Below are 13,064 nucleotides of genomic sequence, written 5' to 3'. Positions count from 1 at the left end.
CAGGGCCAATAAGGTCTAATAAGTTTCAATCAGGTCCAATAAGTTGAATCAGGTCCAATAAGTTTAATAAGTTCCAATCAATTCAGTTCAGGTTCGATAAGTTCAATTTAGATAAGTTCAATGTCAATAAGTTGAAGAGAGCGCGCACCCTCAATGTACCCGATCATGATCAATAGTTAATAGACTTAATACCATTCTAATCCATCTCGCCTTAAAAAAAAAAAGTATTAGAGTCCAGACTCGTGTATAGATTTTTTAAGACCAAGTAAAAAGCTTGACCCAACTGATACGTTGGTGGAAAAACAAAAGAAACATCACATACTTTTCCAAATTTCAGACCTCTCTCTTTTAGTCTACATTTCTGAACCAGACTCCATTGCCACGTGGTTCCCATCCATTGGCTCCACACATTTATTTCTCCAACCCCCATCCCCTCCTCCTTGGGTCCCACCCTCCTTCAACGGCGGCCCAGCCAAGCCACCTCCTTTCTCTTTCTCTCTCCTCTTCTCTCTCACAAAAAAAAAAAACTCACTCTGCAAAAAAAATCCAACTTTTTTCACTTCTTCTTCTTTCTCTTCAGCTTGCACTAGTAGCACAAACAAAAACCCAAAAATAAAACCCAAAAAAAATAATAAAGAAACCTTCTTTTTCTTCTTCATTTTCACTTGAACTATCTATCCCCAACAAAAAACAAAAAAAAGATAGTTTCTTTTTAATTTTTTGGTTGATATACCCAGAAAAAAAATAAAAGTTGATTTTTCAGATGCATCGTTTTGTTGTACTAGTTGAGGTGGTGTTGTTACTTGGGTTTTGCAGCTTTTCTGGTAAAGGAAAAGGGTTTGATTTACCATTATTAGAGGAGAGAGAAATTTTGTTGGAGTTCAAATCTTCATTGTCTGATGAGTCTGGAATTCTTTCTTCTTGGGTATTATTAGCTAATGATTCTAGTGATACCCATCATTGTTCTTGGTATGGTGTGGTTTGTGATTCTCAATTTAGGGTTTCGTCTCTGAAAATTGTCGGCGGTGGTTCTGGTAATCATTTGGGGAAAGTTGGTTGTTTTAATGTTAGTGAGTTTCCGTTTTATGGGTTAGGGATTAGGAGAATTTGTGATGGTAGAGTTGGGAAATTGGGTGGGAAATTATTATCTGGGATTGGTAAATTGAAGAAACTTAGGGTTTTATCTCTTCCTTTTCATGAATTTAGTGGGGAGATTCCTGAGGAAATTTGGGGGATAGAGACTTTGGAGGTGCTTGATCTAGAAGGGAATCTGCTTTCTGGGAAGTTGTCGAATTCGGTTTCGAATAGATTGAGGGTTTTGAATTTGGGTTTGAATAGGATTAGTGGAGAGATACCTAGTTCCTTTTCAGGATTAGTGGGGTTGGAGTTGCTGAATTTGGCTGCCAATCAGCTTGAGGGTTTGATTCCGGGGTTTGTTGCTGGTTTCCCTAAGTTGTCAGGGCTTTACTTGTCATTGAATCGGTTAAAAGGGGAAATTCCTGATGTGTGGGGAAGTAATTGTGTCAATCTTAAGTATCTTGATTTGTCCAGTAATTCATTGAATGGGAAGATACCGGTTAGCTTGGGGGATTGCAGGGAGTTACGAGTGCTCTTGTTGTTTTCGAACGTGTTGCAAGGCGTCGTTCCACATGAGCTTGGCAAGCTTAGGAAGCTCAATGTGTTGGATGTTTCCAGGAATAGCCTTTCTGGTAACGTCCCAGCTGAGCTTGGGAATTGTCGCGACTTATCAGCTCTTGTGTTGTCGAATCTGGATGAATCGTGTACAGTCAATGGAGAGTCAAATGGTGATACTTGTTGTAGTGAAAGGAATCTATTCCAAGGTATGATTCCCATGGAGATTACCACATTGCCAAAACTGAGAGTTCTTTGGGCACCAAAGGCAGGGTTCGAGGGTGAGATTTCGCGCAAATGGGGTAGTTGTGATCTCTTGGAAGTGATAAATTTGTCTCAGAATTTCTTTACTGGGAGAGTAGATGGAGTTTTTGACAACTGCAAGAGCCTTGTTTATGTTAATGTAAGCTTAAACAGGCTCTCTGGGAAGCTCATTGAGAACCATCATGCTCCTAGAATAGTTGGGCGAGCCACCCGATACACATTTATTGCCTGCTCTTCTCTGCCGTCATTGATTTCAAATTCTCACCAGCTGAACAAGGGACCCGTTGCATATCTTTCATTCTTCATGAGTAGAGCTTGCTTGAGAACCTCCTCTTTCCTTTCAAAGACAAAGTTCCGTGTGATCCACCGCATCAGGGATAATGATTTCACTGATTCACATAGTAAAGTAAGGAGACCTGGAAAGGCAAGGTTACTTTCAGAACTCAACTCGTCCGCAGATGAAACAATGTCATCCTCCACTGTGCAGAGCAGTGCTGAGGATTTGCAAGCAGATGCAGAATCTCCATCCGGAGGTGGTTATGGTAATGGGAATAACAAATTCAACTCAATAGAGATTGCATCCATTGCATCTGCATCAGTTATTGTTCTTGTTTTGTTGGCACTTGTTGTCCTCTTCATTTATACAAGGAAATGTGCTCCTAGAGATAGCTCTAGGATTCAAGTGTATGAAAGAAGGGAAATCAAAGTTTTCACTGACATTGGGGTGCCATTGACATTCCAGAATATTGTCAAGGCAACAGACTGTTTTAGTGCTGGCCACTGCATCGGATGTGGCGGCTTTGGTGCGACCTATAAGGCTGAGATAACTTCAGACGTGAGCGTGGCTGTAAAGCGGCTTTCAGTTGGAAGGTTTCATTGCATTCAACAGTTTGATGCTGAGATTAAGACCCTTGGAAGGATTCGCCATGATAAACTGGTTACCCTCATAGGTTATCACGCCAGTGAAACAGAGATGTTCCTCATTTATAATTATCTTCCTGGTGGTAATTTGGAAAAGTTCATCCAGGAGAGATTGACAAAGTCCATTAAATGGAAAGTACTTCACAAGATTGCATTGGATGTAGCCCAGGCAATTGCATACTTACATGATGAATGTAATCCAAGGGTTATACATAGAGATGTGAAGCCAAGCAATATCTTACTGGACAACGACTACAATGCATATTTGTCTGATTTTGGCTTATCCAGGCTGTTGGAGAATTCCGAAACCCATGCCACAACTGGTGTTGCTGGGACCTTTGGTTATCTAGCCCCTGAATATGCCATGACATGTCGTGTGTCCGAGAAGGCTGATGTGTATAGCTATGGTGTTGTGTTGCTCGAGCTGATCTCGGACAAAAAAGCATTGGATCCATCGTTTTCCTCTCATGGGAACGGATTCAATATTGTCTCCTGGGCCCATATGCTATTGCGCCAGGGTCGAGCAAAGGAGGTTTTCGCAGCAGGAATCTGGGAGAGCGGTCCACATGATGATCTGGTGGAGGTGCTACACCTGGCTGTAAAATGCACCGTCGACACGCTCTCAATCAGGCCTACGATGAAGCAAGTTGTACAACTGTTGAAGCAGCTTCGGCCACTTGGCTAGCTTGATTTAAGTATTAAAGCATTTTTATGTATTTTTTACCCAGTTTTGCATCAGCTAATAGCTGCTTAAGTAGTGTATCTTCTGTATATTTTTAGTGCCATTTTAAGATGGGGGCCTGTTGTGAATGTTCCTCTTTTTTTCTTTTTCTTTTTTTAGGAACAAAATGATGATAGTGCTATTTGATGAAATGAATATTGGGTTGATGTTATGCTATATGTTATTTGGTAATGTGGGAAATTGCCAAATTTGTGATTTTATGGAATAACATGATCTAGTTGGGTTTACTTATTCATAGTATTAGTATTTGATCTGTATTTATAATGCTTGAAGATTTGATCTGAATTTATAATGCTTGAAGATTTGATCTTTGCTTATGTTGTGGTGAAATTTTTCTTGGTGTTAAAGTAAGGAATGCTTGTTATACTCAGTGCAGTTTACCTTTACAATTGATGATTTGAAAGCCGTTTTACGAAGAAGAGGTCCTGATAGCTTGGGACTAAATAGGTTTTTCCTCGAGGTGAAGGATGCACAACTTCATTCTTATGTTGCCAGAGATGAGGACGTCGAAAACAAATTCTGTGCTTGCGGATATGCATAACCGTATAAGCTGTGCCAATGGCGAGACTGAAATTGGAGTAAATCGATCTGTTGCAGAGATATGTTTTATTGGTGCAGTGCTCCAATTGAGGGAAACAAAGCCAGTTGCTCAGCCGTTGGTTGATGCTTCTGGGAATATCCTTATTTATAATGGTAAACCTCAATAGTAATGTATTTTTGTTGTAGATTGAAAGGGCTTAAGTTATGGTAGACATGATGTTGACTAGTTTAGATAGATGAACATTCATGATATTGCTGCTCAATCTTGATAATCTGTGATGCTTTTTGGGTGATGTTGTGGACATTGGCTATCTTTACTTTTCTGAAGCATGTCCATCGGTCTTACGATGCCTCCAAGACCTTGTGGTTTGGCAGGAATGCGATTGGGAGAAGGAGCCTTCTTGTTCATTGGCCCACTTCAGAGATTCTCGGCTTATTTTTTCTTCTATATCACCTCCAGCCTCCACTTCTCAGAGGCCAGGTAATGTTGCTACCTTGTTTTATTTCTTTCACCCTTCTTCCCCTGTAAAATTTTACCACTTGATGATGACTGTATTCGGTGTGAACTGCAGTAGCCGTGCTGTGCTGTTGGAGGTTTTTTAAATTTTTCTAGAAGTAGATTTTCAGCATGGAATTGTGTTTGCGTAACTGCTTTTTTGGGTTGATATTGTAATTTGTGGCTAATATATAACATGATACCATTTAATCATAGTATCATACATTCTATTTGGCCTCAGGTTAAATCTAATAGATATTCCAATAGCAATAATATTATAACTAATTGGGTATAAAATGTGTATTTTTAAACCAGGCATTCTTATTAGATAATTATGTGTGTATGTCCCCTCAATTTATTTTTATAGTGGACTACACGATGATCCTTTCAATTTTATATTTGGATATTCTTGTGTATATGATTGGATAGAGCCTATGTGCTTGTTTATGCATTAGTCGTAGGAGAATTCTTAGGAGTATCAAAGGTGTAATATGATGAATTCCATATATACATAAAAGAGGAAAAGAGGCATAAGATGCCACGAAAATGTTCAGAAATTGTAGATATTTTAGATAATGAAACCGTTACAAAAAAAAAATGTTAAGATCTTATCATCTTATGATCATCTAACCAGTTACTAGAAGAGATATGAAGAAGATGATAGAATGAATGTAAATTGAACTGCTATATATTGTAATGAGAGTTCTCAGTTTCAGGTTTCCAACTCGCTTCTCTGAATTGCGGATTAATTGTCAACCCAAATAGGTCTTCCTCTACGTCCCACTTGTACCACGTTATGCTGATTATTATCAATTCTCTAGATCCTGAAGTTGAAGGTAGAGAAAGTAATATAAATTACTGGGAAGAACTCCTCTGTGGGGTGTACAGCATAGATATTGATGCTTCAAGAGCTGGTGCATGTCTGTCTGGTAAAGTCAGAAAGCATGAAGGGATGAACTCTATGCTAAAAGATCTTATCGCGTGGGAGAGGAAGCTGATTGAGCCTAAGCATGTGGAGTTAAAAACTTTTAGTTCCTCTCTACTTCTTGGGAAGCCTGACTTGCTTTCAGCTTCTGATAGTGGTATGTTATGATTTTAGTTCACTGTGCGGAAAGTTCAAGCTCACCTGTAAACATGGCATCAGCCTGAAAGTTTTTAAAATTATATAAGGTCAATGATCATAAGTCCTCTTCATTGTTCTTTTCATGCTGGAATTTTCATGTTACTGACTATTAATTTCGTGTTTTTACTCGTTGTGGGTTGATGTAGGTGTTAGAACTAGAAAAAGGGTGAAGAAGATGAATACAACGAACTACGAATCTTCTAGGCGTGTGTAGACACTTTCCCAAAAGTGATATTCCGACCCTATACGAAGCACGGGTTGCACGGAATTCAATTTCGAGATACAAAGAAGAACAACAAGAGTCACGCTCGTATGAATCTTGTCAAAATGAGAATAAGATTTTAGTTTTGTGTTTGATGATTAATCTACTCTTAGACTTGAGAGAGAGTGCTTGTTTTTTAAGAGAAATATTCTGAAAATCTATGTCTTTCATCTGTGGAAAACCACTTTTATGCACGTACAACACAAAGATAACCGTCAAAACCATTCGTTGCACACAAAGCCACGCTGAAGACAGGCTCTCGTCGCGAGTCGAGACAGAGCTCGCGAGTCGCGAGCGGGCCTGTCGCGAGTCGCGACGAGCATCGCGAGTCGCGATGTGCGACTCCTCCAGCCCTCGCCTCCAGCTCTGCGCATGTATGCCTAGCGAGCGATGCTACTGTGCGATGCCTTTGTGCGATGCCACGAGCATGCTGAGCGAGTGATATTTCCAGCCCACTGCATCATGCTTGGCTAAACCACCAAGCATATTATGTTCACGGTTTCTTTATTCTTCAAACTTATTGTTTACTACACCATAAACAATCTACATGCATAATTAACATAACTTGAACAACGACACCATAACCAAGTTATTCAAGTGATACGTTACATGAAATCAATCAACCAAATACTCTAAATTATCCAACAATCCTCCCCCATTTAGAGTATTCTATAAGATAATAAGCACTAAACATCATCAAAACAAACATCTTATGCATAAATGAAAGTGTATAAAACTTGAACTTTCATATAGTAAAGTACACATTCCAAGTATCCGTATCCAATTGGTGTCGATAACGATTGAACCAATTTCAATACATAATGGAAACCCGAAGATACAATACACACAAGATAAATTTACTTAAACTCATTATTAACCGACACATAAAGCCTTGTGTCCATATCTGTTCATAAGTGTATCAAAGCTATGCCCACTAGCTCCTTGAAGCGGCTAAACTTCACACTTACATAGGTAGATCTCTAAAATACATGCTACTGTGAAAAGCACAAAACAAGAGACCTATTAAGTTTACAACCTCCTTATACAACACAGTTATAGAATATAAACTTAGGATGAATAAAGTTCTACAATCATCTAAATGAAGAAATTAATCTTATTGAACTTAAGACCCAACGTCATATTGGGCGTTAAGTTAAGATTCCCTCATTCGTGATTCTCGAGGGGCTCCAATCCTAAACCGATTGCCATCCTCTTTACATTATCTCTAGCCAAGGCCTTTGTAAAACAATCCGCTAGATTATACGTTGTACGTACATAGTCAACAGTGATTACACTATCCTTGATAAGTCCTTGGATGTAGCTATGCCGCACACCAATTGTCTTGACTTACCATTATAGACTTGACTATATGCTCTTGCCAAAGCAGCATCGTTATCACAATGAATCGCTATGGGCGATATCGGTTTTGGCAACAAAGGAATCTCAATCATGAGATTCTTCAACCACTCCGCCTCTTTGCTTGCGGAAGATAAAGCAATGAATTCCGAAGTCATGGAGGAATCCGCTATGCAAGTTTGTTTCTTGGAAGCCCAAGATATAGCACCTCCCCCAAGTAGAAATACCCATCCACTTGTAGAAGAGTGATCTTCTTTTTAGAGATCCAACTTGCATCCGAATACCCTTCTAAAACCGAAGGATATCCACTGTAGGATAAACCATAGTCCTTGGTTTTTCCTAAATACCTTAACACACGACGAATAGCTTGCCAATGTTGTACACTAGGATTACTAGTATACCTACTAGTTTGCCTACCGCAAATGCGATATCCGGCCTAGTACTCGTCATTGCATACATCAAACATCCAATCACCCTTGAATACTCAAGTTGAGATACAGCACTACCTACATTAGGTAGTAATTTCTCACTAGGGTCCATTGGAGTTGACACAAAAGAGCAACCACTAACATCGAATTTCTTAAGAACCTTTTCGATGTAGTGAGATTGAGACAAACTCAATTTACCTTTGCTTCTTTTAATTCTAATTCCTAGAATGACATCCGCCTCCCCCAAATCTTTCATTGAGAACTTAGACGATAGAAAAGATTTAGTCCACTCAACTTGGGATAAATCAGTTCCAAAAATTAGCATGTCATCTACATATAAGCAAATCATAACACCATGACCATTGTCATCAAATTTGCTATATACACACTTGTCTGAATTGTTCAATTTGAATCCGTTAGACAACACTACCTCATCAAATTTTTGATGCCATTGCTTAGGTGCTTGTTTTAGCCCATACAAAGATCTAATCAGCTTGCAAACTTTTTGTTCTTGACCTTTGACAACAAATCCAACCGGTTGTCTCATGTAAACCTCCTCATCTAATTCTCCATACAAGAACGCAGTCTTGACATCCATTTGATGGATCACAAGATTATGAATTGCTGCAAGGCAATCAATAATCTTATAGTGGAGATTCGAGCTACAGGTGCATATGTATCGAAATAATCGATACCCGGCTTTTGAGAAAAGCCTTGTGCCACTAACCGGGCTTTGAACTTGTCAATAGTTCCATCGATTTTCATTTTCTTCTTGAAAATCCATTTGCACCCTATTGGTTTACATTTAGGAGGTAGGTCCGCTAAAACCCATGTGTTATTCCCCATGATTGAGTCCATTTCATCATCAATAGCTTCTTTCCAAAATGAAGCATCTTGAGATTGCATGGCCTCATCATATGTTAAAGGATCCCCTTCCACATTATAGACATATGGAAATTTAGTCAAAACACTATCTCTTGATCCTTCAACCAAATATACATGAAAATCCGGGCCAAAAGATTTCTCTTTCCTAACCCGTTTACTTCTCCTTGGTTGAGTTGATGTAGATGCAACATTTTCATCTAGAATTTGTTCATCTAACTCATGATCATCATTTTGATCAATTTCTTGAATTTCGGTACTTGGAGTTATTCCTTTGGTCTAGGAACCGATGAATATCTATTTTCATCAAAAATTGCATCCCTTGACTCCACAATAGTGTGAACCGACCAAAAGTCGTTTTGTTCTATAACATAGAACCTATAGGATTTGCTATGAGAAGCATATCCTATAAAGATGCATTCAACTCCTCTTTCACCTAACTTTTTACGTTTAGGTTCCGGCACTTTCACTATTGCCCTACATCCCCAAACTCTAATGTAACTTAGATTTGGTTTTCTTTTGTACCATAATTCATAAGGGGTAACTTGTTCTTTTTCATAGGAACACGTTCAAGATGTAACAAGCGGATTAAAACCGCTTCACCCCAAAAACCATCACTCAAACCCGAGTAGGATAACATAGAATTTACCATTTCTTGTAAAGTTCTATTTTTTCTTTCCGCTACACCATTTTGTTGTGGTGTATAAGCCGCGGTTGTTTCATGTATTATTCCTAAAGCTTGGAAATAACTAGGATTATGAAATTCACCACCTCTATCGGTTCTAAACCGTTTAACCTTGTCACTTAGTTGCAATTCTACTTCATTTTTATAGATCTCAAATTTTTCTAGGGCTTCATCTTTAGTAGACAATAAATATACATAACAAAATCGTGAATGATCATCAATAAATGTTACTATATATTTTTTGTTTCCTAAAGAAGGTGTACTATGAAAATCACAAAGATCACTATGTACCAAATAAGCAATTTAGTATCTCTTTCCACATTATTAGGGAAAGAACACCTAGTTATTTTGGTAAGCATGCATGTTCTACACTTCTCAATACTTGGATCAAAAAGGAATTAAATCATCCTTAGCCATAGAATATAATTTTCTATAATTAACATGACCAAGTCTTAAATGCCAAAGAGAAGAATTATCATTAATAACACACACATTGTTACTAAAGCATTTGAAATGCTAGTTTAAACATACCATTACACAAATAACCAAGTCCAACAAACAAACCACCCTTAGATAATATAAATTTGTCCGACTCAAAAGCCATTTTAAAACCTATTCGATTCAAGATAGCTCCTGACACTAGATTACGCCTAAGTTCCGGAGCAAATACAACATCTCTTAACACTAGAGATTTGCCGGAACTAAAGACCAACTCTACTTGTCCTATACCAAGAACTTGAGCTGTAGAGTCATTCCCCATGTATAGAACTTCTCCATTGTCCACCTCCTTGAAGGTTTTGAATGAAGACCGCTCCTTGCACACATGCCTTGAAGCTCCTGAATCGATATACCATGAACAATCATCCTGTACACAAAAGATTTCAGAAATCATACACATATAATTCAAACTGAATTACATGAAAGTTGTGACAAGTACCTTGTTTGGCTTGGGATTGGCTAGACTCGCCTTTCCCTCCACCTTGCTCATTCTTTTTGTTCATTTTCCTCTTCCATAGGAAGCAATCCTTTTTGAAGTGTCCGGGCTTGCCACACTCCCAACAACCACGTTGTTGAACACCTCCACCATTCTTAGGCTTCTTAAAGTTGTTGCCTTTGGTGAAATTATTACCCTCTTCTTAGGATTTGAGTCGAACTTTCCATCCTCCACCATGTTAATGGTAGAAGAATTAGGATTTACCTCCTTTTGTCCATCTTGAACCCGAATGCCCTCTTCAATCCGAAGATGAGCACCCAATTGTTCCACATTTATATCATCTTTCCTATGTTTAAGAGTATTTCTAACATCCTTCCAACTTGGTGGTAATTTGTCTATTATTGAAGATACAATAAAGTTTCATCCATACTAATATTGTGTTGTTTAAAACTTCCTAAAATCCTTTGAATTTCATGGAATTGTTCCATCACAGGCCTTGTTTCATTCATCTTAAAGTTATTGAAATTACTAACTAAGAACTTCTTACTAGATGCATCTTCGGCCATGTTACTTTGACTCAAGGTCATCCTAAAGCATTTTAGCGGATTCATAAAATTGATAAACATCAAATAAATTGTCAGACATACCGTTTAAAATGTGACCACGACATATATATAATCGTCATTCTCCCACTTGTTCCTTCTCCTTGAGGCCTCCAAAGTTTCATCTTCCACAAACTCGGGTTTTGGAGTACTCAAAACATATGCCACCGAAAGAGAAGTGAGAAGAAAATGCATCTTCTTTTGCCATCTACGGAATCCCACACCCTCAAACTTTTCAAGTTTCTGAAAATTCGAAGTCATTTCACGTACCGTAGCCATCTTCAAATAATATCACTTTTGGATTGTTAGAACTAGAAAAAGGGTGAAGAAGATGAATACAATGAACTACGAATCTTCTAGGCGTGTGTAGACACTTTCCCAAAAGTGATATTCCGACCCTATACGAAGCACGGGTTGCACGGAATTCAATTTCGAGATACAAAGAAGAACAACAAGAGTCACGCTCGTATGAATCTTGTCAAAATGAGAATAAGATTTTAGTTTTGTGTTTGATGATTAATCTACTCTTAGACTTGAGAGAGAGTGCTTGTTTTTAAGAGAAATATTCTGAAAATCTATGTCTTTCATCTGTGGAAAACCACTTTTATGCACGTACAACACAAAGATAACCGTCAAAACCATTCGTTGCACACAAAGCCACGCTGAAGACAGGCTCTCGTCGCGAGTCGAGACAGAGCTCGCGAGTCGCGAGCGGCCTGTCGCGAGTCGCGACGAGCATCGCGAGTCGCGATGTGCGACTCCTCCAGCCCTCGCCTCCAGCTCTGCGCATGTATGCCTAGCGAGCGATGCTACTGTGCGATGCCTTTGTGCGATGCCACGAGCATGCTGAGCGAGTGATATTTCCAGCCCACTGCATCATGCTTGGCTAAACCACCAAGCATATTATGTTCACGGTTTCTTTATTCTTCAAACTTATTGTTTACTACACCATAAACAATCTACATGCATAATTAACATAACTTGAACAACGACACCATAACCAAGTTATTCAAGTGATACGTTACATGAAATCAATCAACCAAATACTCTAAATTATCCAACAGTAGGAACATTACGGTCTTCAACTATCTCACCGGCTGAAAGGGTCTTGGGTGCCCTGAGAAAATCCATCACACAACATACTACCCAGAATGCAATTTTCTAGGTGCTAAGCTAAACTGCTTCCTTTTCACCTCCTTTGTCTTAGATAGAATATTTTTCTTTGCGAATGGCGCATTGGTATATAATACTCCCTTTGTTTTTTATTAGTTTACCCACTTCTTTGGGCACAAAGTTTTGGTATGTGGGTCATAGAAGGAAAGAGAAAGTATTAATTTATTGGCATGTTGTATTGAAGTTAATGTTGTAGGCCAAGGAAAGTAGAGTGAGAAGATAAAGATAATATGAAACAATTGATGGGACCATTCCAAAAACAGAAAAAAGTGGTAAACTAATAAGGGACAACCAAAAAAGGAAAGTGGGTAAACTAATAAAAACCAGAGGGAGTATATTTATAACCATGCAGTTTTTCTAGCTTTTGGTGAGCTATACACTGAGTGTACATTGCATAGTTATTTGTGTGTAGTATAGACCTTGGTGATGGTTAATTCAGAAAATTGCATTAATAGTTACTACGAAAGAAAAGGCACTATGAATATTGGCATATGTTGCTTATGAAACACTCTTATATGGAGTATTCTTATGAAGTGAGGTGGAGGTTTTGTTCATTCAATCTATTGCCAAATGAGTCCATATTTCGGAAAAAGTCAGGTTACCTGTGACAATTTTTGGTGAATTCCTCGAGTTCAATGGATCTATTTTTTTCATGCTACCATCTTGATCTTTCTGTTAATTTCTTAGTTTTTTTTCTTATCTAAAATATACGTTATGATTTTCCTTGGTATTAGTATCCCGTGATATTCTCTTTTTTTTTTCGCTATGTTGTTAAGTTGCACACAAAGATTTGTTAGAGCTACTCCATCACTTATATAAAGTTAAGTTGCACACAAATCCCATTATATCCACTACCCTGTATTTGATTAATTGCGTTCTGATCAGCGGTGTAATAACGCCTCTTTAGAAGTACAAATTTCTAGAATCCACCTTGCGTTGGGTAGGCAATAAGGTTACATCTCGCATATGGAAGCCATCATGACAATGGTCACGGACAATTGGATGTTTGCAGCTATCAAGACCA

At 38.4% G+C, this 13,064-nt stretch overlaps 2 protein-coding genes across 2 annotated transcripts; both read left to right on the top strand.

The window, feature by feature from the left end:
* Window positions 1-292: 292 nt before the first annotated feature.
* Window positions 293-3,786, top strand: LOC104895779 (LRR receptor-like serine/threonine-protein kinase RPK2). The gene has a single exon (XM_010682375.4). The coding sequence runs from the start codon at window positions 764-766 to the stop codon at window positions 3,500-3,502; it is 2,739 nt and encodes a 912-aa protein (XP_010680677.1). The 5' UTR covers window positions 293-763; the 3' UTR covers window positions 3,503-3,786.
* A 592-nt stretch (window positions 3,787-4,378) lies between these two features.
* Window positions 4,379-12,605, top strand: LOC130591701 (uncharacterized). Its single transcript, XM_057395387.1, has 3 exons — window positions 4,379-4,580; window positions 5,312-5,677; window positions 11,935-12,605. The coding sequence occupies exons 2-3, from the start codon at window positions 5,392-5,394 to the stop codon at window positions 12,030-12,032; spliced, it is 384 nt and encodes a 127-aa protein (XP_057251370.1). The 5' UTR covers window positions 4,379-4,580; window positions 5,312-5,391; the 3' UTR covers window positions 12,033-12,605.
* The last annotated feature ends 459 nt before the right edge of the window (window positions 12,606-13,064 follow it).

This window comes from Beta vulgaris, chromosome 6 (assembly GCF_026745355.1).
Source record: "Beta vulgaris subsp. vulgaris cultivar EL10 chromosome 6, EL10.2, whole genome shotgun sequence".
NCBI lineage: Eukaryota > Viridiplantae > Streptophyta > Magnoliopsida > Caryophyllales > Amaranthaceae > Beta > Beta vulgaris.
Note: the sequence above shows the minus strand (reverse complement) of the source record. Positions and strands in the feature narration are given on the sequence as shown.